Source organism: Anopheles gambiae, chromosome 2, assembly GCF_943734735.2.
Source record: "Anopheles gambiae chromosome 2, idAnoGambNW_F1_1, whole genome shotgun sequence".
Taxonomy (NCBI): Eukaryota; Metazoa; Arthropoda; class Insecta; order Diptera; family Culicidae; genus Anopheles; species Anopheles gambiae.
This window is the reverse complement of record NC_064601.1, coordinates 85,412,138-85,436,915: the sequence shown is the minus strand read 5'-3', so window position 1 is coordinate 85,436,915 and position 24,778 is coordinate 85,412,138. Positions and strand designations below refer to the sequence as shown.

General features: G+C 44.7%; 3 protein-coding genes across 3 annotated transcripts in view; 1 reads left to right on the top strand and 2 right to left on the bottom strand.

Annotated features, from left to right (window-relative positions):
- The window catches only part of LOC3289987 (oxysterol-binding protein-related protein 9), a 52,252-nt gene that overhangs the window by 1,727 nt on the left and 25,747 nt on the right, over window positions 1-24,778 (top strand). The window lies entirely within an intron of this gene.
- LOC1276196 (elongation of very long chain fatty acids protein 1) lies at window positions 539-4,702 on the bottom strand. The gene is made up of 5 exons (XM_061652411.1): window positions 4,029-4,702; window positions 1,948-2,044; window positions 1,711-1,804; window positions 1,375-1,621; window positions 539-1,278 (listed from the first exon to the last, which is right to left on the bottom strand). Exons 1-5 carry the CDS (start codon window positions 4,096-4,098, stop codon window positions 968-970), a joined length of 819 nt encoding a protein of 272 aa, XP_061508395.1. The 5' UTR covers window positions 4,099-4,702; the 3' UTR covers window positions 539-967.
- Window positions 14,933-17,548, bottom strand: LOC4576310 (elongation of very long chain fatty acids protein 4). The gene is made up of 4 exons (XM_315512.5): window positions 17,013-17,548; window positions 16,559-16,896; window positions 16,322-16,461; window positions 14,933-16,189 (listed from the first exon to the last, which is right to left on the bottom strand). The coding sequence occupies exons 1-4, from the start codon at window positions 17,195-17,197 to the stop codon at window positions 15,983-15,985; spliced, it is 870 nt and encodes a 289-aa protein (XP_315512.5). The 5' UTR covers window positions 17,198-17,548; the 3' UTR covers window positions 14,933-15,982.

Below are 24,778 nucleotides of genomic sequence, written 5' to 3'. Positions count from 1 at the left end.
ACCACGGGTTGATCGATTTAAAAAAAAAAAAAAAGACGAACCGTCTGCCGATGCGCGCATACTTTGATCGCGATTGCGCTTACGTCACGTTTCGATAGCGGGTTGGTGTAGTCGAATATTTATGACCGGGTGTTGCACGCTAGACAGACTGCTATTGTCCCCGTGGGTGACGAATTTGGCAGCCCAGGGGCTCGCTTTTGAAAAGCCCAAAATTTTGCTTTAAAGCATGCACCCCCGATAAGCGATATCTTTCGGACAAACAAAAAAATGGATTCAAAACATGCTTGGGGGTCAATTTTTATGGCCACCCGTTGAGCCGATTATCTCGAGGGGAGAGGTGGCGCCTTCCCCAATTCTTGGTTTTCGATAATGGTAAGGGAATGTATTTCTGATCAATCAGTCAACGCGTTGTCAGTTCTCGATGGGTCAAAGCCCTTTTGGGCCGCAAATTTACGATAACAGTAGCCACCGATTTACTGGATGGTAGACGGCTTATCAGTGGGATGATACTTTACACTGAAGTAATTGTGTAGACAAATGAACAGCAGTTTTATGAAGTTTATTTTCATTCCTTTCTGCTTTCTTATCTCAAAATGCAAAAAAACGCAAAGGCAGTCTAGAAGGGTAGTTTTTATGAAGACGGTAATAGGGACGGAAACAGAAAAGTGTATAAATAGATAAAACTGGACAGGCCTTCTGTTTTGTGCTCGGCTAAGAAGAAGTGTCCCTTACACGCATTACATTCCGCCAGAAGTTTGTCCACAGGCAGGCGTTGTGACGCTCGGAATAATACCAACGTACCCGAATTTTTCGCGAAAAACGCAAGAATATTGCGCCTGCGTGTGCAGCGTTGCAACTGCTTTGGCATGGCCCATTTGTATCCCAGCGGTAACCACCCACCCATATGCCAGCCCGCGCCGACGGTGTTATAAAATAAAGGTAGTGCGACAGTGTGCACTGCTGCTCCTTACTTCTGCTTCAGCTTGCGGGCATTCCGCACGTACGTCTGGATGTAGAAGTTGGTGAACAGGCTGATCAGGATGACCAGATTGACCGCGTGCAGGGTGTAGATGGTTTTGTTGGCGGCGCAGGACGGCTGCAGGGCGGCATAGACGTGCACCAGCATCGTGACCAGCTGGGCCAGCTGGATGATGGTGATGATCGGCTTGATGCGGCTGGTGAACGGTTGGCAGGGCTTGAACGACGACAGGAAGTAGTACGAGTACATGATCATGTGCACGATCGAGTTCAGCACCATGATGGACATCTCCTGGTAGGCTGTTCGGGTGGAGAGAAGATGTCATTTTAAATCAATGATACGCTTATAATTTGAAAGGATTGTTCAATTTTAGCAAACAAAAAAATACCACTCACACAAGCTAAGCTTTAGGCTCCACCAGACGATAAGGAAGGTGCTGATGTGATGGTACACGTGCAGCGCGGAAACTTGGTTCTGCTTCTTGCGCAGCACGAAGAACACCGTCTCGATGAACTCGACCATTCGCAGGCACATCGCAAGCCAGCCATAGTAGACCGCATCCAGCCCGTGCTCGTACTCGGTGACGGGCAGCTTCGGTGTGCAGCGTCCGATAAAGCTAAACTGAAATCCTACCTTGATGTACTGCAGGGAGAGGAAGAGGGGGCACAGACATATTTGCATCAGCCAGCCATGTTCTTTTCGTCCTTTTCTACTGGTACATTGCTACTTACATTACTAACAAGATAGCCACAGGCGATCACCTGGAAGATGTTGTAGGCCGCAATGACCCAGCGCAGGTTGTACGGTTTCCTGTACTCCATGTGCCTGCAAGAAAGCCGAATTCGCACACCCACAAACACAAATTAGTCGCTTAATCGATCGAGAAGGGATGACATTATTTTAATCAGATGAGCGCGTCCGATCGGACACAGAAAGAAGGAAAAGAACGACAACAATACGAAGCTTACCTTGGTCCATATTTGTAGATGAAGTAAAGGTATATGGCAATCATGATGGAGCTCGGTACGGGCGATGCCATCAAAGGGTAGGCATCGATGTGTTCCTCTGTGCAAGTGGAACCGCGTGTGTGTGCGTCACGGCGGCGGCACGGATTTTGAAAAATAGAAACAAAGAAACCCAATTGAAAGGAGCATTACTTACGGTAGAGGGTAGTGGCAAGTGGTGAAGCTTTTAGAATCGTCAAATCGCCGATTTGGCGCTCTTTGATTTGGACAGAATTTTAAAACGACAAGTAGTGACTCACACACGCGCGCGCACGCAGAGCACGTGCAAACGATCGTACGACTTGAAGTGTGGAGTCTTTAGTGGTGCAGATAATGAGAAAGATAAATCATGATAATTATGTTTTGTTAGGTTTTTTTGTTGCTGATGCTGCTGCTGCTTTTTTCTATCATGTGATAGTAAAGTTTATAGAGCGCTAGACATGAGTGCAGCGTGTGCAACCCTGCTGCACATTAATTAGCTACTAATGGGCAAACGTCTCTATCGCTGTTTTTTTTTTGTATGTTAAGTGTGTGTAACTTAGTCGCTGACCTCATTAATGGAGAGCTTTGTGTGTGTGTGTGTACAAATTTGTTAGTACGTCCTCCCGGTGCCACCTATTTACACTGCGTTTGTCCGGTTGTACACAGTTGCAAATTTACAGTTTACCCGACACTTGGTTAGTAAACAGTGTGACAAGCTCGAGATACTGCCTCGTGTCCACAAAGGTCGAGTGGGGGGGCACCTCACTTTAATGCTCGAGAGCTGCACAAGTATGCAATTTAACGTTTTGCAGACGGGTTTAATAGCTTGCCAAGGAGAAGAGAGAAAAAAAGCATTTGATTACCCCTTAAGGCACTGCACAGGAACAGACGGGAAAAAAGGCAAATTCTGTCGATCGTAAAGCCTCCCAGCCGGTGGACATTCCTTCATAAACGTGGGGCATTTAGAATTTTGGTGGTTAAGTAATAAATTTGTTCAGCCCCTTCCTTCCCCATCGCCGGGCTTTCAAAATCTAATGTCTGCTGACCGACCGTTGCGCATGAGCGGCATACGCAAGCAGGCAACGAATCCCCCAAAAGTCCAACAGCTGGCATCTTTCTTTCTTTTCGTTTCTTTTTTTTGCTATCGTCCGCCCCCGTGGCCTCTTTCACTTGGTGGCTTTTGCCCCCCCCCCCCCCCACTCCCCCCTGTTGTTGGGTGTCGCAAAATTGGCTATAAATTTTTGTCTGATTTTTTGGACAATAAAATGAAACTGCCCAATTGCTATGCCTAAGAAAACTTGTCCCCCCGCCGTCCCCGCTTGCGACGGGGACACAATGGGACAAGTTTCAGCCGCAGTGCGCTCATTACGTATGCTGGCGGCGCAAAGGAGGGATTGCAAATCCTGTCCGAACGGCTCTGCCCGTGTGTGCCAGAATGACGTAAAGCGTCCGAAAAGTCAGAAACCAATCCGATCGACAGAACTGGACGTCATCTTCCCGTTAGGTTGTGAGCGCATGCGGGGTACGCGAGCGAACGAACGATCTCGCCGGTCGTCGGTTGCCACACGCTTTCACACGCGCTGTTAGTCACCAGCCTCGAGTCTCTGTAAATGCACGCACACGCACAATTCCCTTCCGCATAGGTGTGCCATGTGCTGCTTGAATTGTCAGAATCCACTATCCAAAACTTTACCGGACAAATGAGCCGTCGCCTGCATCACTTTCGCCCTCAGCAGCGCAAGGGAAGGCGCAGCAGCGAAAAACGAAAACCCCTTCAACCCGCAGAACTGTCGCGAGTATGGAGTTGCACCGCGTGTGTTTTAAAAAAGGAGGTGAAAGGGTAGTGTTATTGTTTTACAAACCGAGGAGCGCAGTTTTTGCTGGCTGGTTAGCAGTATTATTTTATATTGTTGCTGCCCTTTAAGCAAAACACTGTCCCCACCACCAACAACGAGCGGTACAGTGTTGTTGGATCTTCTTCTTCTTCTTCTTTTGCTGTTTAAACTCTTCAGAACGGAACCTGCGGTTTGGTTTTCGAACACGGGAAATTTGCAGCTACTTACCGACACCTTTGACGTTAAATAGATCGTAGATTGTGAAGTCGGTCAGATTCATCTGCTGAAAGAAATCCATGATGATGGGGTGTTGGCTGCTCACACACACACTCGTACACACACGCACACAGTTCTTCCACTTAAAAAACGTCCCTTCGGAGTAGTACTTCCGCCGTCGCACCGTTTGCTACTCTATCTGCGCACGCACACACACGCACCCGCGCACAGTGTTCCTCCCGTTGGGTTCGTATTCCGCGCGTTTCGTATTCCGGGCACTGTTCCACCTTTCCGATCACGTCCGCGATCGAACCTCGGACGGCCCGAAAAGAGTAATGAGACGTGTGTGTGTGTGTGTGTGTGTCGGCGCACCAATCTGGAGTACGGCGGGCTCAGAACTTTGCGCCGCCTAATTATATGCAGGCAAGCGATCGCAAATCGCGATGATAAACCCCGCTGTAAACGCGTGTGTGGGGTTCGTCACTTGCCGTCGATTGCGATGTATGGCAGAGTCCCCCGATCAGGCCCAAACACATCAACACTTCACTCGGAACGGTGGGGCAGCTTTCGAACGGCGGCGGCGGTGGCGGCGGCGACTGAGTCGAATTTTCCCTTTGGCTAGAGTGTACTCCGGTGCACGTCCATGCGGGACACTATCCAACGGCGAACTGTAAGGTGCGATCCGCGAACCGAGCTCACCAGGCCGGAGGGGGCGAGTAATGCTTGCCGTCGGTTTTATTATTTTTTTTCTCTCTCACCCCCTCCCCGGTCGGGGCCCGTTCGTCGCTTCTGCGTTTGTTGAGCTCTTTCGAGTGCTGCGATCGGGCCATTGTTGCGCGACACACAGCATGCGAGAAGATCGTCGTCGCTTCGCCGCATCCTGCATCCACCGGCACCATGGGGGGGGGGGGGGGGTTGATAGGTAGCCAACAACCACCCCTGTCTCGTATATCTTTTCCAATACTTATGGCGCTCAGGTATCGGTGATGCGAAACTGCTCCCCACCAGCGAACGATCTGTCGCTCTCCTGCTCCGCTTCCAACGAACGATCAACGAGCACACACACACACACCAAGCATGCACTTGCATCCTGGCCGCGGCCGAAAGGAAGAAACCCCAATTGGTAAAGAGAATGACTTTTCCCTCGTATCGCGTACGCGACCTATTTTCACTTTTATTCCTTTACACTTTACACGGGCGGGTGAAACTGAGCTTGCCTGCATGCGATACGAAAGGCAAGGCAAACGTGTGTGTGATGTAAAACCATAGGGCGAAAGGCAAATAAAACAACGCGAACCTGCCAAAAAACACGCAAAATATGTTGCATGTGAGGGTCGTTGTCTCGGTATTTTTTCCGGTATATTGTTTTTTTTGTGGTTCGGCATAACCGGTCCTATTGATGGTCTCGGCGAGGAGACAGTTGTTGTGGGATCACCACCAGGCACGAACGTCTCAACGTCTTTGGCAGCTTAAATAATGTGCTGCAAATTATTTACCACTCTTTGTGGGATTAAAATAAATTTCAATGCTAATGCTTATTGATTCATAAAAATGCATATTTTACATCTGCTGCTTGCCAAAAGGAAAGAAGGAAATGGTTTCTAAGATCATCTAAGATCGTCTCGCAAGCATTGGTTAGCTTGCTAAAGAAACAATTTGTCGGTTTAGACATCGAATGTGGCGTTGCAGTTCTACATTTCAATGAAACGTAAATTCTTGTTGAACATTAACCTTCATTTCTTCTATAACCATCTACCTATGGGTATTTTTTGCTCATTAAATTGCATCATAGTTTTTTGTCGGAAGACCGTAACGATCCGAAATTTACAAAATGACTAAAGAACCGCATTGGACAGTGCTCCAATGATTGAAATTTCTAAAATTAATTTAATGTACTTTAACAAAAAGTTTATTTATACACCTTTACTTCTATAACCACCTACCTGGGTAGCTAATACATGTCATAATTTGTTGCAATTAAGTTGCAATGGCTTCTCGGGACTTGATCTCGCCCGGATATGCGAATAACACGGATAATGAGTCAAATGATATATGTTATCACCAATTCCTGATTAATTTTTGTAAAATTATCTTATTTTTTGATAAAAGTAACCCAGTTTTTACTAACTTCATGTTTTTCCCACAAGAATATTTGAAATTTGCCTTGAATTATCGGATCTTTTGTTATGACAATGTGCTCTTTTAACCGCTTTTTCAAATATCCCCCTCATAACGCAATGCCACCATTGTATTGAACTGTCATTTCTCAACAGCACGGATCAACGGACAGCCGGATAAAAGGTACCCGTATAAACGGCGCTCCACTGTACATTCAAATGTGTGATCCGATAGTCAGGATGACATGGCGATCTATTAGTGTCTGTAGACGATTTATTGATTCTGCATTAAATATATGTAATTTAAAGCCATAAATCATGAAGTGAAAATTTTCGTACAAAATGTATGCCTTGCCCGAGTAGATGGTTATAGAAGTGAAGTAAAGGTGTAGTTTTGGTTATCGATATGAAGGTTTAATAAGACCTTTGAATTAAGCGTTTAAAAGGACAACTAAAAATCATTTTAATACATAATAGACAACAAAATAAGAATCTTACTTACTAGCTTTTCTTGTCAAAACTTATCGAAAAATCTAATCTTCATGCCACTTGAAACCGCCCGTAGTTATTTGCATTAATTACTGTCTAATTGTTGCTAACTAATTGTAAAATACAGTGTTCCGTGTGCAGTTCAGCGTACAATCACTGTCCTCTAGGATCGTTATTGAATCCGAAGGACCGTTTGTTATCGATTACAGCGCAACCAATTACCGTTCACACGATGCTAGAAGAGTGTTTTGCATTGTTTCCGATTAGAATCGGCTAGAAAACTGCCACCAATCGTATACAATTGACGATTGGTAGCTGCACTCGACCACTCGACAGTCTCGAGCATAGTTCCGCCTCAACCGACTTATCTTCGTATCGGGTTTCAGTTTCATACTTTGCAAACGCCAGCTTGACACCCTCCCAATGCCATCAGCCTCTGGCACATTAAGGGTACAGAGGCTAATTCGATACAATCAAATTGATCATTACTCATTAAGATACCGCTACAAACCCGCGCACAAGGTAGTAGTAGGTACCCCTGGTGGTGGCATCATGCTTTGCGACACAACACTGTCTTGATTTATGACACATTAACTAGTGCCGTGTATTTTTAAAAATTCCAAAAATCCCATCGAAACAGACACCGCTTTCCGATGGATTGTCACTTGTCTCGTTAGTTGGCAAGTAAAACGGTAAAAGCTGTAGAACGTAATGCTTCGTTCAAAATTATTCGAGTGTGAATTTCAATCATCCTCATAACCTTCCCCATTTCTGGCCAGGGATGTTTGACCATTTTCGGCAAAAGCAAGGATGATGATGAGGTTCTGTCTGTTGCCATGTTTACTACAAAAGTCAAATTCTGAAATTTATACTTTCCGACTCGTTCCCCTCCCAGCCTTCCCTGGTTGACAAACAAAACCGGCTTAGTGCAGACACGCGGGTTTCGCGGGTTTATACCTTACCGATCGCGGTTTTAATGTAAATCACGCTTCCTGGTTCGAGATTTCATTATCAGTTCACAGCGGCTGGCTAGCTGGCTGGCTAGTTTGGCAACAGCCACCGACGGTCGTACGCATGCGAAATTATGCGTGATCGCGCGGTGGGTGGAGAAAAGGAGCGCCTAAGCGTGTGGCGCGAAGAAGCAGCAGCAGCAGCAGCTGAAATAAAGGAACAGGAATAATGAGGGGAAGCTTTGCGGGGTTTGCATTCAAATGTTAGCCAGCGTGTGATAAGATTTTCTTCCGCAAAAGTAAGAATATGTCTGCGTTTAAAACCGGTATCGGAGAATATCTGATTTTTCGCAGGAATCTGCGTACCCCAAAATCGCTTGGGTCCGGGCCTGCCGCGTGTTGTGGTGTATCGTGCAGAAAGTCACGTAGGCTGTCCGGTCCGGTGTCCTCTTGAGCATCTTCGGAAGAGCATCATTTTTTGTTTAGCATGTTGTATCTGTTTTTTTATATGTTTCGATTTGCAAACATTTCATCACAATCGAAATTGCCTTTTGGTTAGGACGCATTAGCCTAATGTCAAAGACATCACCCCGAGCCTGACCAGCCGTTATATTTAGCGCCCGTTTTCGATGTTCTTCTCAGTCTTAGGATTCTTTCGCTTTTAAGCCATCGACTTCCTTGTCTTCTTGATGAGTTTTATCTGTTGCTATACATTCTTGACACTTTTTTTTTACTTTCATTTTCTTGTGCTGGTTGTCTGTGTTATGTTTCTTCTATAATGATGATGCTTTCTTTTATTTATCTAGCTACCAGTTTTGGTAAAGAATTTGATGGAATACATTTTCTTTCCCTTTTTCATGTTTCTTCCCCTGCTCGCATCAATTTTCTCTGACATTTAGTCTTCTTTCACTTTTGTTTTTCTTTCACCATGTTAGACACTTTCATAAAAGGGTGGTGTCCCCCAGTGCGTTCAGCCAAATGTTTAACATTTTTATCAAAATCTCTCCCTTCGAAATATGTTGTGGGGAAGTATTGGGCTGTAAAATGAAATGTATATACTAACTGTTTCCATGCTTCCGTGCGCTTTCGCGAGTGACACGGATAGCATCGGAGTACACAGTAGTCTCACCCAAACCCAAAGGGTGAGCTTTATCATTGAAAAGTGCCCTTAAAAATCGGTGAAAGATCTTGTATGAAAAAACGGCCTAATTTGATGTTTGTTTTCATTAACACGCCGTGTATACGGTGAAGGGTGGAAAGGTGTTTGTGCTACAATTTAGGGCACAGCCGAAAAAGAGCGTAAAGGGTGCAGAGTTTTAATTTTTATAAACCTTTTAAATGTAGGTTAGTAATTATTAGAAAAATAAAAAATACACTCACTCCGTTCACATACGCAGTACGTACCGAAAGGTGTCTTTGGAGGGCAAACGTGTAACTAATCTTAATCGTGCTTTTGGGGGAGTTTTGGTGCAATAAGCGGCGCTCGGTACGAACTTGACCCTCTCACGGTGGCTAATCCGTAGCGCAATGAGTCCGGCTGTCACGAAGGACAGTGCAACAGCAACGAGCCCGCTGAAATGAGATCCGACCTCTATTTACCGGCGTTACCAATATGCCTGGGAAAACGCGATATTCAATGGTAGTTTCAACAAAAACCTGTGACAAAAAGTGCACATCTTTCCGACCAATCTGGAGCCCGTTTAGCTTATCGGCCTTGTACAAAATGGTTTGTACAAAAGCTAGCATCAAAATTGGTGGTTGTTGTTTTTTTGTCCCCTTCTCTATTACGTTTCTATTTGCGGGGTGAAACACAGCATCAGCTTACGATCTGCTTCACATAACACCGCGCGCGTGCAGCTCGCCCAGCGCCAGCCAGCATAAAGCTTGTGTCACCCCGTTAGGAAGGCCATTCCCAGGTCTGCCAATGCGCGATCGGGCTTTCCTTTCGCGCACTTGCACGCTGACACGCACAAATCAGCTGTGCGGCTGGAAAAATGTCTAAGACCCCTCGACAAAAAAAAATCGCTAGTCCATCTTAATGATATCGAAAATGATCTCCAGTTAACAACCGTTGCTTTGTGGACCAAAGGGTGCCTGTGCATGGGGGGCGGGTGGACAAAAATTAAATAACATTTTTATGGGTCTGTTTTTCTTCTTCTTCTGCTGCTGCTTCTTGCCGTCTGTCAAAACTCGGTGCGGTCCGGTGGAGCATATAGGACCTGAAACCAGAAAGTGCGCACACATTGTGGCTGGGACCGCCTTCCTTTTTGCGTTGTAACAACATTTTCATGTTAAATTTCGTACTATTAGGCTAGCTTGTGTATGTGTGGGTGCGTAGTGTTACGTATGGTTTTATGAATTATTTTGTAAAATTAGCCATCTTATGTGGTGTATATATTTTTTTCAAACTTTATTTTGTTATGTCCACCGACCGCTCTCCCTGGGTGTGTAGAAAGTGAAACGCAGCGATTTTTTCGCCCAGATTGATTTGCACTAGCTCTCAAGTAATCAGCAGCAGCAGCAGCAGCAGCAGTACCATCTCCGAGACACACGACGGCGCTGCTGCCTTTTTGCCGCGGTTTTAGAGTTCAAGTGCATTCGCGATGTCGTGAAGCGCATCGCGCACACCGCGACACAGGTGAAAGTACAAGCCGCGCCACGCTTTTGTTGCCCTTCTTGTGTTTGTCCATTTTGTGTTGGCCGCGATCGGTGCACAAAGTGTGCTGATGAATGCGGCCAAATCAACATTCAATCCCCCCGGGTTGCAGTTGTTGGAGGCGAAGCAAAATGTGTGCATCCATCGTGCACTCGGGCGAGAGCGCTAGGCGTTCGGAAATGTGGCTTTTGTTGTCATTTAATTTTCTTACTGTCCGTTTTTATGACTCCATTCTCGCGGCCGGTGGTGGCGTTTGGGGGGCAGGGGAAGAAAAATGGATTTTCTGTTGTTTATGCGGAAATTAATTTTCACCACCTTCTCCATGTTTGACAAGGGCGTTCGATCAATCTAATACGGGCTTTAACGCGACGCCTGCATTTGGTGGCATCGCGCTACCATCGCGATACATTGTTTGGCGCGAAACTGGGCCTTCGTTGGGACACATTCTTTCGGAGGCGCACGGCGTTTCGTTTGCATTGTTGTGGGGGCTGGCCTTGGCGAAAGAGCCGCCCTCCCCATTCCAATCTCGTCTCTTCCGTCTGCCCGGTTCTTATGCTTAGCTGGCCGGCAAGATCGAACGTGCGCAACAGTTAATCGCTTGGATTAAAAGCGCGTTGAGATGGTTTTGGACACGGTTACTATTCATTTCCCCATTTTTTTCTCTCACTTTTGGAGCAGTTTCTATCTTTATAGAAATAGATCTAATTTGATTTTTGCATCATGATTTCAAATGTTTCTGCTACGCTGTATTGCCTGTTTTTCTACTTGACAATAGAAATACGATAGCTTTGAAAGAGCAAGACGAAACCCTAGATTGGCTGTGTTCAAGCGTTTCTACACGTCCATCTTTGCAATGTGGAAGTTTATTTTGACAGCTTTTTCTGGTCGTGCAAATTACGATCGTTTAAACAGGGCTCGTCTTTTAACGAGGGATCGGATCGAAACATGGGAAAAGTGATGATTTCACACCGTTTTCACAGCATAAAAGATCGCTAAGTACCTCAGTACATAGTGAGTTTTATAGGCTTTTACATGTTGCTTTCTCGATCGGTCCTCGTGGTGCAGTGGTTATGTGTACGACACAATAATCAATCTGGTTTGCATGCAATGTGTTCAAATCTGGAATGGATCGAGATGTGTCCGGAAGAGAAGTTTCTTTCGTGATTTTAATTTTCAGATACCTGTTTGAATAAGTATCGCAAAGATACAAAAATTGCTTCTTACTTAAAAAAGACCAATTAAAACAAACAAAAAAGAAGAAAAAAAAGAAGGTTTGTTAAAAAATAATTCCTGTCAAGTTAAACATAAAGGGATTCACGAGACAACTTCTTCCAATGGGGCGGCACTCTATCCTTGGTAACAGTGCTGGCAAGTTTGTTACTGGCTACAAACCACTACACCACATCCCCCGCAGCCGTCACCCAACCAAACACACCAATTGCTCCTCCACCGTGTCGAGCGTGTGACGGCTGTTAATCATTCAGGATTGGCGTAAAATTGAAGATGCTACATTTATTCAACACGCGGACACACACACTGGGGGCCCACTCATAAACGGGGGCACACATCATAAAGCACCCAGCCCCATTACCTCATCCCGAGTGAGCGCGCGTGCACACAAAAGGATCTAGACTGTTGGTGGTGATGTGTTTCATATGGATGATATGTTGTTGCTTTTTCTCGCTTATGTTCGCTCATCTCAAGTGCGCAAAAGCTTGTGTGTACTGAACGTTAAAGCGCATCAAACGAACATTGTTTTGGGGTTGTGCGCGCTGATTGCGTGGCTTATGGCGCACATGGGGGGGTATATGGAACATGGGTTGATGATTTTAAGGGCGGGTCAATCTGCCTGTGTCAATAAGCTTGCCGGACCCAGTATGGAAAGGGGGCAAATATTAAATAATAACGCTTCGCGAACGAGCCCAGACTGTTAAACACTTTCAAACACTTCTGCCGAACGATCTGCCTTGGGGTATAGAGGTGTAGATGTGAGAAAAACATTGTTATGTATTTTAAATTGATCACCATTTACCTCTGCCGCCCCGTGTTCGGCTGCGTGAGCCGTGTGCGTGTGAGGAGCTTTTTCAAATCCGCGCGCGCGCGTGTGCCACGACGACGTAACCACTGCTTACGATCGCGATCCCTACACGATCCTAACATTTCGGGATTACATCGTTCCGGCGGAGGTTGAATGAGGGACGATGTTTTTCACATCCTTAGCGTAGAGCAGACAATTTAACAAAGAAACAAACAAAAAAACGCACATATAATATGCCTTTAATGGCATCGCAAAATTCGCAAAATTGTGCGCCACTTTTGCGCGCCGCACTTCAACTGCTTAGGGATGGCGCAATGCCGACGGTGGTTGCAGTAATTAAAGCGGCAATTAAGAACTCACCGTAATATGCACATGGTGAGGAGGCAGTGCTCCTCGAGCCCGGGGTGAATAGTAGGAACGTCAATCGATGTGGTTGCGTTTTGGGAATGCTTAATGTCTTGTCTTGATCACCATTTGACGCAAACGCAATGGCAATGTGTCGTCCCGGTGGCAGCGATTTAACCCGGTTCTTCCGCTGGATGAGCGGCATTGGGCAAAGGGAAAAGAAGGGTTCCCTTTTCGCTAGGGACAGTTGACGTATAATTGTTCATTATACCGATGACGTATGGCTCTTGTGCGCAAATGCCGAGCTTCAAAGTGTTCAAAATGAAACACGAGGTGTGTTGTACTAGGTGGCGTTCCGTTTTTGCTACTAAAAGGACCTGCCGGGCGTTTTTGTGCGCTTTGTAAAGTCTTGCCGGATGTGTTCTTGCTCTTACGGCGCTGCGCAACAACAAATTTCGTTAAGCAGTGATTAAAGCGTTTGTTGGTTTGGAAAGGGCTTTTTATGCTGCTCGTAGGATAAGCACTTAAAAGCATCATGCTTCTCCCCATTTGCCGGTGGAGTATCTAATGTTTTAAGTCGTTATGTTTGTTTACATTTGTTTGTATGTCTCTCCGAGAGCCTTGTTGCCTTAGATTTTTCAGCATCGAGCAAGAAGCAAAAAACAGAGCACTAACCACGAGCGAACGACCACGAACCCAAAGGTGTCAACGACTGACGGGCACGAAAAAGTCTTTGTAAGAACATCGAAAAACCTGTCTTTATTTATAAGATTTGTTACCCTTTTCCTGGTGCGTGATATGTGCACGGAGGGGGCAATTTTAACATCCTTGACCTTGGCATATTGATGAAATTTTTGGATTTCCCACGAGGCCCGAGATCCGACATGCTAAAAAAAAAACTTTAACCAGTTTCCAGTTTTTGCGCTTTACAATTTTTGCCTTGTGTCGTACAAATTCTTGAAGATTTTTTTGTTTTTTTTGTGCCTCGTTTTTACTTCGTAGTTATGGGTTTGTTTACTCGCAGGATTGTTTTTTTTACTTAAATGGTCATCAAAATACGTTACGTACGGTACGTTAAGTCGAACTGAAGTAAGGACACTTTTCTCGCTACGAGACGAGAATCTTTGCTTTTAATGAATTGCTTTTAGTGTTAGCTATATATAGTTTTAGCGTTTATATTTGGGCATTATCAAAGACCGCTATTCTCGATTCCAGTTTTTGTTGTTGTGTGTGCTATTTATAACATTCTATAGAACACTACTTTCCGCGGAGAGGAATGCTGGATTTATCATTTCAAGAAATTCTTCCGGATCCTTGAACCTGCAGTTAAATCCATAATCAAATGTTAAAGATTCTTCTTACATTCGCTAAAAACCATGCAATCCATCATACAAAATATTTCACCAATGAAGAATTAATCAAGGTTTCCATGTTCAACAACAAATCCTTTATATTTCTGATGAAAACCTAACTTTCATTACGATACAATGGCGCTGCCTATACTGTGCACATGTAGCATAAAGGAAAGGGCATTTTGATCTTGTTTTTTAGATAAATATCATTAGGCGCATTAGTACGTCAGTTTGTTTTATCTGACACCGCCTGTCTTTCTAACTCCATCCTTTATGTTTATGCTCGTTCGTACCTTGCCAACGAAACAAAAGTTCAAAACCCGATGATAGTGCCGTGAGCCTTGAGTATATTTTTATCTTCTTCAGGAAAACGAAAACTTAACTTTTACGCTTCTGAATATGTAATTTTATTCGAAGGTCCGAAACGAGCTCATTTCACGTTCGTTAGATGCCTATCGAACACACTCAAACATAGATTAGATGTCCCATCGTCAGAAAATGTGACGTCATGATCATAAATGATTCTCCAATCGCGTCGTTGCGATTAAAAGCGCACCACTTTTTTTAAATAATGTTTAATTTAAATGATTAAAATTCCACCCTCCGAGCTTTCGATTTCGATTTACTGCACACGCACAACGCGCCAAACAAGACTGATCGTTGCGTGAAAGTGCGGCTGGTGCTTGTTGTAGCAATTATAAACCCTGAAATTCGCTTTCTCAATCAAGACTCCTTTAGTAATACAGTATATGAAACAATAATTACAATTCAATTGAATTATTCACGAACACGTTTGATTTAGAAACAGAAGAGGAAAAACAAAAACGATTTATTGTTACTTTCGGACGTTTTCGATCGAATTCGAACCACTGCTTACAATAATGGTGCTGGCTGAACAACGATCATGATGCCTCCGAGAGCTGTCGTTCGGATCGTCCACGAGGCCAAGATCAGTAAAAGCACACACCCTTTACGCATCATTTGCCATTTGCTTGCTTTATTTTTATTATTATGTTTGTGTGCGTTGCACATTGTTTTAAAAGCATTCCCTCCCCTCTTCTTCTTCTTCTTTCTCTTCTTCTTCTTCTTCTTCATCTTCAAAGCCTACCCCCGGCGCGCTCTCTCTTTCTCCTTCACTTAATCCCTCCAACTCCCTTAGAGGGAAACACTTACCGATAATTAAGCAATATAATTTAACTCGCCTCCCCAACCAACTCCGCGCACAAACTATAGGCTACGATTCAGACACACACTTGTTTATGCACTTTAGAGTTGCTGTGTGCGTATGTTTATCTGTAAGTGTGGTTTGTAAATTCGTGAAATCATTCTTCATCCTTCCGGATGGGTGGCAAACGCGGTAACGCGCTGCTAAGCTTAATTATTGACCCCGGTCGCAGTACTACGTAACGCCCGTACCGTGCAGAAGCGATAAGCGGCATTAGATCAATCACAACAGAATAAAGTATATTCCTTGTGTGTTTGTGTGTGTGTATGTGTGTTCCAGTGCGCATTACCAAACAACAAAAAACAGAGAGAGAGAGAGAGAGAGTGAGAAGGCTAATGTGTGCAAGATAATTTTGCATCAGTTTGTCAATGCAAATGCTATTTAGACTGTGGGTTGGCATTCAGTTCCCAAACCCTCCCATTCGTACCCTCCCCCCCCCCTCCCCAACCCCTATCAATGGCAGCGGCAGCTTCTTCCTCTTCTTTCCCCCAACGCATGGCCCTGGCTTTGGGGCTTTGGACCGGTGCCATACCTGCGCGTCTGTTTCTGTGTGGTTTTTTTGCTTCTAATCACTGGGAATCATAAGCGATTTCCGTAACGCATCACTTTGTGGTTGCTGTTGCTGTTGCGGTTGGCTTTTTACACACTCTTATTGCACAACCCTAATAGAGTGTGGCAGTAGTTGGTGAATATTTCTTCGAAACTTAATTGTCCACTCACTTGTAAACACTCACACTGTGCGGCACTGTGGTAGTGTGTTTTCTTGCGGGCACTCTCTCTCTTTTCCCCTAAAATTATTGAACCTTCTTCTGGAGACCGCCGCCGGTGTAGCACACGTTCAGTGCGCTCGTGATGCCGCTGTACGTCTTCAGGTAGAAGTTGATGAACATCGAGATCAGCACCACCATGTACGGTGCGTACAGCAGGATGTGGGTGCGCGGGATGGCGCAGCTGCTGCGCATCGCGAACAGTATGTTCACCAGTATGCTAACCAGCTGAATCTGTGTTCGAGTAGTAGGGCGGAAGTAGTAGATAGCACAATGATGTGTAGCAGGTATGCAAAATGAAGCAAAAAGAAAGGTTTTGTTTTTTTTTTTTTTTTTGGAGCGGAGGACAGTAACATAAACACTTACAATCTGGAGAGCGGTGATGTAGCGCTTCAGCCTGCCCAGCGAGAACGGCACGTAGCTCGGTATGACGGCGAGCAGATAGTACGAGTACATGCACATGTGCACCAGCGAGTTGACGATGATTGTGTACGTTAGCATGCTTCCTGTGGGGGGTGAGGGGGGGTAAATAGGCAAATAAAACGTTGATCATCCACTGTCCTACTCCGCACCCCACACACAGCGTTTTGAGCCCCAACCTACCTCCGACGTACTTGGCGAATATCCAGGCCAGCAGGTACGTGAACACGTGATGGTAGACGTGCAGGAAGGAAATCTGGCTGCGCTTCTTGCGCAGCGCGAACAGCACCGTTTCGACCAGCTCGGCCGTCTTGACGCAGTAGTTGAGGTAGGCGGCGTGCAGAAAGCCGATCGCGTTCTTGCTGTTCGAGTAGTCGGCCAGCTCGCACGTGTAGAGGTAGCGGAAGGTCCAGCCGTGCCGTACGAGCTGCCGGATCAGGAAGTAGCACACCACCACCTGGAACACGTTGTACGCGAGCAGCAGCTTGCGCAGATCGTACGGTTTGCGATCGCGCATGTAGCTGGGGGGGGGGATGGGTGAGGAGAACGCAGAATGCAGAATGGGTCGTTGAGATATGGTAGCTCAGAGAGAGGGGGGGGGGGATTCACTTGGGACCAAAAGGCCCATTCGACTTACTTCGGTATCCAGTAGAACACGAGCAGGAAGTAGAGGGAGAGGACGGACAGTGGCCACAGCGGGCTGTGCAGGAACGGTAGATGGGCGGCACGCTTGTCGCTGAGGTCCTCCACCAGGAAGGTATACCAGTGGCCGAACTGCTGCTGCAGCGTCTCGCCCACCGTTTCGGTTCCGTTAGAATCCATTCTTGCTGCTCCCGTTCTCTCTTCACACGCACACACACACACAGCACCTTGCCACTAGAACACACCGCGCCAAAACTCCTAGATGCGCGAAAAACAGTGAACACCGGCGCAGGGCGTTGGAAGCGTCTTCTGTGTGCGGCTCCCTTCGATGACGGTTGGACGTCAACTGAAGCGCTCGAGCGGGCGTGCTCTCGGAGTGTGTGTGGGACTGCGCTGCGCGAAATTGTTGTCCCCGCTCTGGCGCTGCTCGGTACGCTCGGTTTTCACCCTGACGCGCCCGTCCTGCGTCCCCATAAAGCGAATAGAAATGTCCGCTCTCCGCTTGCGTCCACTCCCTCGAATCGGCGATGCAACACGCGCACGCCGGTCGGTTTTGTATCACGTTCGGGTGGACGGAAAAGTCACGCAACGTAGCAACCGGTGTCGCACCGCTTGTCTACGATCGCGGCGAGGGTCATTCAAAAGTGTGGGTACTGAAGGGTAGATTGAGGAAAGGAGGGGGTGTGGGGGAGGATATTAGCGGACTAGATGAGAAATTAGCTAGCTCTGGGAGCTTTCGTCAATCATATTTGGATGATCATGACTTACCTATCACTATGGAAGAATATAAGCCCCATAGAATGGAATAAGATAAGAAAAGATCGAAAGCTTAGCTCAACAAACACAACAAACAAGCTTAGCTAGTTGTTACAATAATGCCGTAAGCAAATCGTTCTATACTATTTTTAACCACTTTGGTGGCGATCGCCGATTACAGGACTGCTTGACGATGAGACCGTTCTCCTTGGACCCGTTTTGTACCCCCAAAAAAGTACTTTCATTTAACGGGTTTTGTTATGTTTTTTTTGCTACATTGCGTCACAACGATTTCGTGAAAGTTTGGACCGATGTTGGAGGAAAGTAGAATGTGCAGGCTTTATTATTTAATATTATGCATCGCTTTCCTGTGTATCACCAGATGTTGAACTATTATTCTTCTTCTTCTTTGGCACAACAACCAATGTCGGTCAAGGTCCGTCTGATCCACTAGTGGACTTGGCTTTCCTGTGACTTATTGGTTCATCCATAGCAGGACAGGCAGTCCTACTTATGTGGGCACGATCCCATACGGGACTTGAACCCATGACGTGTCGTTGCTCGACTTCAGTTAATTTTGGACAATAATTACCACCTTTCAGGACATTCACAAAGCTTTTAATCGTTCGCAAAAGATTGGCTGAGGTACTGATATACTAGTGTTTAGCGATTTATTGGCGAAAAACAAGCCAAGGATCATCGAGGATCGCCACTGGATAGTACGTTCTCAAATTTTGCGGAATGTGCTTTATCTTATGAACTAAAACATCCTTTTTAAACCCGGGAAATCACTTCCGAAAAGATGCTTTGAAAGCAAGAACATCATTATTATTTCATTTCATTTCATTTCATTTCATTTATTTAATACAATATCCGCCATCAAGGCTAAATATAATAGACTTAAAACTAATTTAATACTAACAAATAAACAAATGATTTCGCATCACAACCGAAAAGTCAGTCCTTGCTCCGGGGAACGGCTCCTATGAGGGTTATATGAGGGTTTAACTCATGTCTAGCATGTTATTAAGTGGTACGAGTTTTGACGTTCGTTATCGTTATCATAAACTTCAATTAAAAATTGCTACTTTTGGGGAACATATTCTACATATTGTCCATATAATGAAGTAGAACTCTCTTGAAAAACTTTCAAAAACATTTGTCTACACAAGACTTGAAAATATTTACAAAAGCTTACAAAAATATTATTGTATCCATAGTAGCGAAATGACAGCTAGTGGAAAAGGAAATATTAATATGACACATTAGAGTGTTGCTAGATTATGAACAAACATGACAATAACAAAAGGTAATTAGACAAAAGGACACAACATGACTATTTTGGGGGTTGTTTTAAACTGGTTTTGGCAGCTTGATTTTATGTGTATGAGGCACGATCTTAACATAGATTCAAACTACAGACAGTGCATTACAATTGATTAAACATGGGTTTGCGTATTGGTTTGACGGAAATTGGCGGCGTATTGGTTTGGATAAAAGACATTGAAGAACTTCTAGACTTATAGCAAAGCTTAGCGCCAACCCAAGACCTTGTCGTAAGAGAGTGACGCTCTAGAAATTGCTAACAGAATCTTTTGCAGGATCTAGTGCTCTAGATTATAATTATTACGTCTACACCATCTACTGTAATTATTAGATTACATTCCTTTTAATCCACGATCAGGGTTTACTGCTATCAATTTTTGATTCCCCGCCATTTTAGCATTGAATGAAAGCGGATGGAGAAGCAAATGAATCTCTCACAAATTCTAGCCCCCATATCTACATCTCCTTGTTACAGTTTCGGTTACACTTGAAAATGTGCACCTTTCCAACGGCAAAAACTCAGATATTTGCAACGTAACACATGATATCATTACCCTGTTATTATCCCCTGCAAGTTACATCCTGATATCGGAGTTTTGGAACTATCTGCTATCAATTTGATTGTTATTCGCGCGTTAGATCAACAACCCTGGGGTCTGGTGATAGCTGGCCCGTAAGCAAACAGAGATCGTGCGCTGACTTATCGTAATGGGTTTGGCTTTACACACGCAGGGCCACAATTTTGTTCTATCAAGTGTAATCATCACTGGCGTATGCTTATTTCGCATGATCTATCATTACGACAGTGCCAAAAAAGGGTGGGGGAGGGGGGAGGAGGATTAGACGGATGATTGAAGCGCAAATAAACATAGCAAAGTTTTGTTGTAGTGTCTGTTTTTTAAACTGCTCTGACTCTAAAACTGACTTTGGACTATTGGAATTGGACTAAAACGTGTTAAGACTTTTTGAGCAACGGGTATCTTCAATCTCATCTTGTCTTGATACAGTTTGTATTGTTGCCGCGTTTTTGCTCCAGCAACTACAATAGCATCTATTTTTTGATACTTTGGCCAAAAGCCTATCGAAAGAAAAAGACTCGTTATCGAGTCCGCATAAACAACTTTACGAAAAAATCACAAAACTTCCAACTCAAATTTACAAGGCAAATTAAACACAAGGAAGTTATTTGATTGATTGATTTGATTGTAAACATTATAAATTGTTGTTAGTCAATGGATCAATAGCTACTCCAGCTCCTGTGGTACAGTCATCAACTCGAACGACTCAATAACATACCCGTCATGGGTTCAAGCCAAGAATGGACCGTCCCCCCGTAGCAAGGATTGACTATCCGGCTGCGTGGTAATTAACTAAGTCTCGAAAGTCTGTATAGGCCAGCATGTCCGCGTAGGACGTTATGCCAAATAGAAGAAGCTACTCCAGCTGTTGGTCTACCTTCTTGAGGTTCAGTGATGTCAATCTTATGCTTACTTTGTTTACTCGCTTCAAGCCACAACAAAGTTCCAAAAGCTTTAAAACATTGATCACGCTTTGCCAAATTGGTCCGATCATTATCTTTCAATCCGTTTTTAATGTGACTAAACTCTTAAATAAGGCACTTTATGTAGGATCGTTAGTTGTGCACATAGTATTAAACTGGTACTAACCATTGTAGAATATCTAATGATAACCGTTGAGTGAGAAAAACAAATATTCCGACACTGTGGTTGTTGCGCAAAAGAAGAAGAACAAGAATACTATTTTATTACACAAAACAACGACGGTATTCTGATATTTAATACCACCGTCGAAAGCATCGCGATCGTTCGAATTAACAATTTTGAGCAGAAAAGCACAACCGATTCTACTTCTACCATGCAACCCCGCGATTTACTTGCACACTATAATTGCGTTCAACTTGGCCATCGCATGCATAGCTTGCGTGCAAATAGCTTTGGCGGGGAAATAACGGAAAAGATGCAAAATATTGGCCGAGAGAGAGATCGACTGTCAAACCGAGTGGTTGTGCCTTCCTTGTGCTCCTGATTTTTGATGCTGTTTTGCCGTGTTACTGCCTGATTTTCAACATTTGCAACATTGGTGCTGCTGAGTTGCTTGTACTGGCTAGTGCGTGCCTTCGTTTGTTATGAAGTTGCTCCTGAATTCTTGCACCTAGTCTCCTGTTATTTCGTCAGTTTTGCCGAGATATTGTTTGGCTTCGTTCCTGCTCCTGTCACTCGTCAGTTTGTGCTGTGTCATTCGTTATGCAGTGCTCAACCTGCAATGCACCCACCGATAGTGCAAATTCGGTGTCCTGCGCCGGTGTGTGTGGCTCCAAGCATCATACCCATTGCACGGGTTTGTCCCGTGATTCTACTCGTGAGCTTGGGCGGAATAATCAATTGTTGTGGTTGTGCAAAAATTGTAACGAGTTTCGCAATGGCACAAACTCACTTCTCACAAGTGAGATAGCAGCCCTACTCGAGTTGGTGAAAGCAGAAATTCTCACCACGATTGACTCATCTCTCTCTTCTCTTAGATCGGCTATCAAGAGCGATTTGCTTGCTGAGATCCTCGCTCTCGCTGATAAGCTAACACCCGTATTAGTTAAGCCGTCTGTTTCTCACGCATCGCGAACGCACACGTCCACTAATGCATCGTCACTCAACGCCACTAATACCAGAACGACTAAAACAGCATCCACTCGCCGTACATTTACCAACTCAATGGAGCTCACTGCAGATATCCAACAAGCAGCGAACGATACCAACACTGTGGAAGCTTCTGATAGCTGCAACCACTACACTCATCGTACTAAGGTGACTAGTGATATTAGTGCTGGGCACTGCCGAACAAATACAAAATCATCTTCTGATCCTGTTTTGAACCATGATACCACGAACACTGGCATAGCAGAAAAAGTATGGTTATACTTCACGAACATCAAATCGCATGTCTCCGCTGATGATATGCGTGTGTGGCTTAAAGCTGTGCTGCCAACCGACAACATAGATGTTTACCGTCTCACGAAAAAGGGCGCAAACCTTGATTTGATGTCCTTTATATCGTTTAAAGTGAGTATTCCCAAATCACTCAAGGATCTGGCGCTTCAATCTACTATTTGGCCAGTTTCACTTACTGTTCGTGAGTTTGTTGATCGTGGCCTACCAAAGCAACGTATACATGAAAGGGCCCGATTTGACCCTTCTGCGCTTACTTCGCATCGTTCAAGCAGTGCAAATTGCTCTTCTGCTGCGCCAAAAAGCACCGCTCATCCGGATCATTTTTTGGATCATCGATCGCCATCCCCACAGCGCGGGAATCAATCACTATCCCAGATGACCGAGATCCTAGAGGCTATCCAACCGGAGTTTCCTCCCACACCCCCTCAGTTATCACCGGGGGTGGGGCTTCAATCGCAGAACAATCTCAGCAACACGAATCGCTCACCACAGATCAGCCCGTTTGCCAAACGGATAGCTCACAATTAATAGACCCCTTCGTGATCTATTACCAAAATGTTCGAGGCCTTCGCACCAAATATAATGAATTGCGCCTTTCTGCGAATGAATCAGGGTTTGAAATGCTTGCCCTTACTGAAACCTGGTTAAATGAATCGATTCCATCCAATATGGTCCTGGATAGTGATTCTTACAATATATACCGTTGCGATCGCAGCAGGTTAAACAATGAACGATCGCGTGGGGGTGGTGTGCTGCTTGCATGTTCTAGTCGTTATCCGTCTGTGGCACTTAACATGAATCAACCTACGCTTGAAGCTTTATGTATTCGTGTTTCTTTTCCTAAGTTTCGTCTTTATGTGGGGATTGTTTATGTGCCACCGTATTTGAGCAGCGACCGCAACTATTTCGAATCCCTTTCTGCTTTCATCAGCGATGCATACATGCATATGAAACCGAATGATCATCTTATCCTTCTTGGCGACTTCAATCAACCGGCGTTAGGGTGGTCGCCTGCAGCCGCAGTAAGGTCAGATTCATCTTTACCTATGAGACATTATGTGCCTCATATCTCTTTGAATTCATCCAGTTCCTGCTTTTTGGATGTGTTAAATTTGCATGAACTCTATCAGCTGAACGGGGTGCATAACCATTCAAATCATTATCTGGACCTGGTGCTCTCTAACTCTGCTGCTGCTGCTTGTTCTTCTGTGTATCCTGCTTCGTCACTGCTCCTGCCCCAGGATGCCCATCATCCTGCTCTGGAAATTGCGTTACCGTCTTCTTTATTTAGGGCTAGTAGGGTTAGGAATGAATTGCCTTCTGCTCCTAATTCATTGAGTGTTCGTTATAATTTTCGTCTTACAGACTATCGTAAACTTAATTCTATTCTATCTCGTGCCGACTGGTCTTTTTTTTATCAATGTACATCGGTCGACGAGGCTGTCCAATCGTTTAATGCTTTGTTAACCTCTGCACTCCTTTCATGTACACCTATTTTTCGTTCCCCTCCTAATCCTCCCTGGTCCAATCGTACTCTTCGCAACCTGAAAAAGGATAGAATGAAATATCTTAGGAGGTATCGTCTGAACCGATCTGCTTTCAACTTTCGTTTATTTAAGTACGCTGCCTCTGCGCATCGACTATACAACAGGGCTTGTTTTGAGGCCTATTCGAGTAGACTGCAATCGCGTTTCCGTTCTGATCCAGCATCTTTCTGGCAATTTGTTAGGATTCGAAGAGGGTGCAATACGTTACCTAATGAAATGGTACTTGATTCTCGAACTGCCTCTACGCCTGTTGAGATCTGTGAGCTATTCTCTGCACATTTTTCCCAAATGTTTGAGCCACCGGTTAGTGACCCTAACCTTATTGAGGGTGGGCTACTCTACACGCCAGAGAACTTAATTAATATCTCCGATATTTCGGTTATCTCTGAAACAGTTGTACAGGTGTTATTTGGGTTGAAACGTTCTTTTACTCCTGGTCCAGATGGCATTCCTGCCTCAGTTTTAATAAACTGTAAGGACGTGCTTGCTCCACACCTTGCTAAAATTTTCAACCTTTCACTTTCTCTCGGGGTCTTTCCTGCTCTTTGGAAATCCTGTTGGCTTTTTCCGGTACACAAAAAGGGATGCCGTAGCATTGTCTCTAATTATCGTGGGATAACTCAAACATGTGCCACAGCCAAAACTTTTGAGCTATGTATCTTTCCAACCATACTTCATAGTTGTAGTTCCGCTATTAGCCCTAAACAGCATGGGTTTATGCCTGGTAGGTCTACTTCTACTAATCTCATGTCTTTTGTTACCAATATTTTCAGATCTTTTGAGGCAGGTACCCAACTTGATGCAATATACACTGACTTTCATGCTGCATTTGATAGTTTGCCCCACTCTTTACTATTAGCTAAACTATCTAAACTTGGTTTTGGTGATGGCATTATTAGCTGGCTGTCCTCATACTTAAGTAATCGATCTTGCAGGGTTAAAACCGGGTCGTACTTATCTGAGGAGTTTTTTTGTACGTCAGGTGTCCCTCAGGGTTGTGTGCTAAGTCCACTTCTGTTTTCTTTGTTCATCAATGATGTCTGTAATGTTTTACCTCCTGATGGTCATCTCCTTTATGCGGATGATATCAAAATCTTTTTACCTGTGTCCTCTTCTTCTGATTGTATGAGTCTTCAGCATTACCTTAATGCATTTGTTCATTGGTGTTC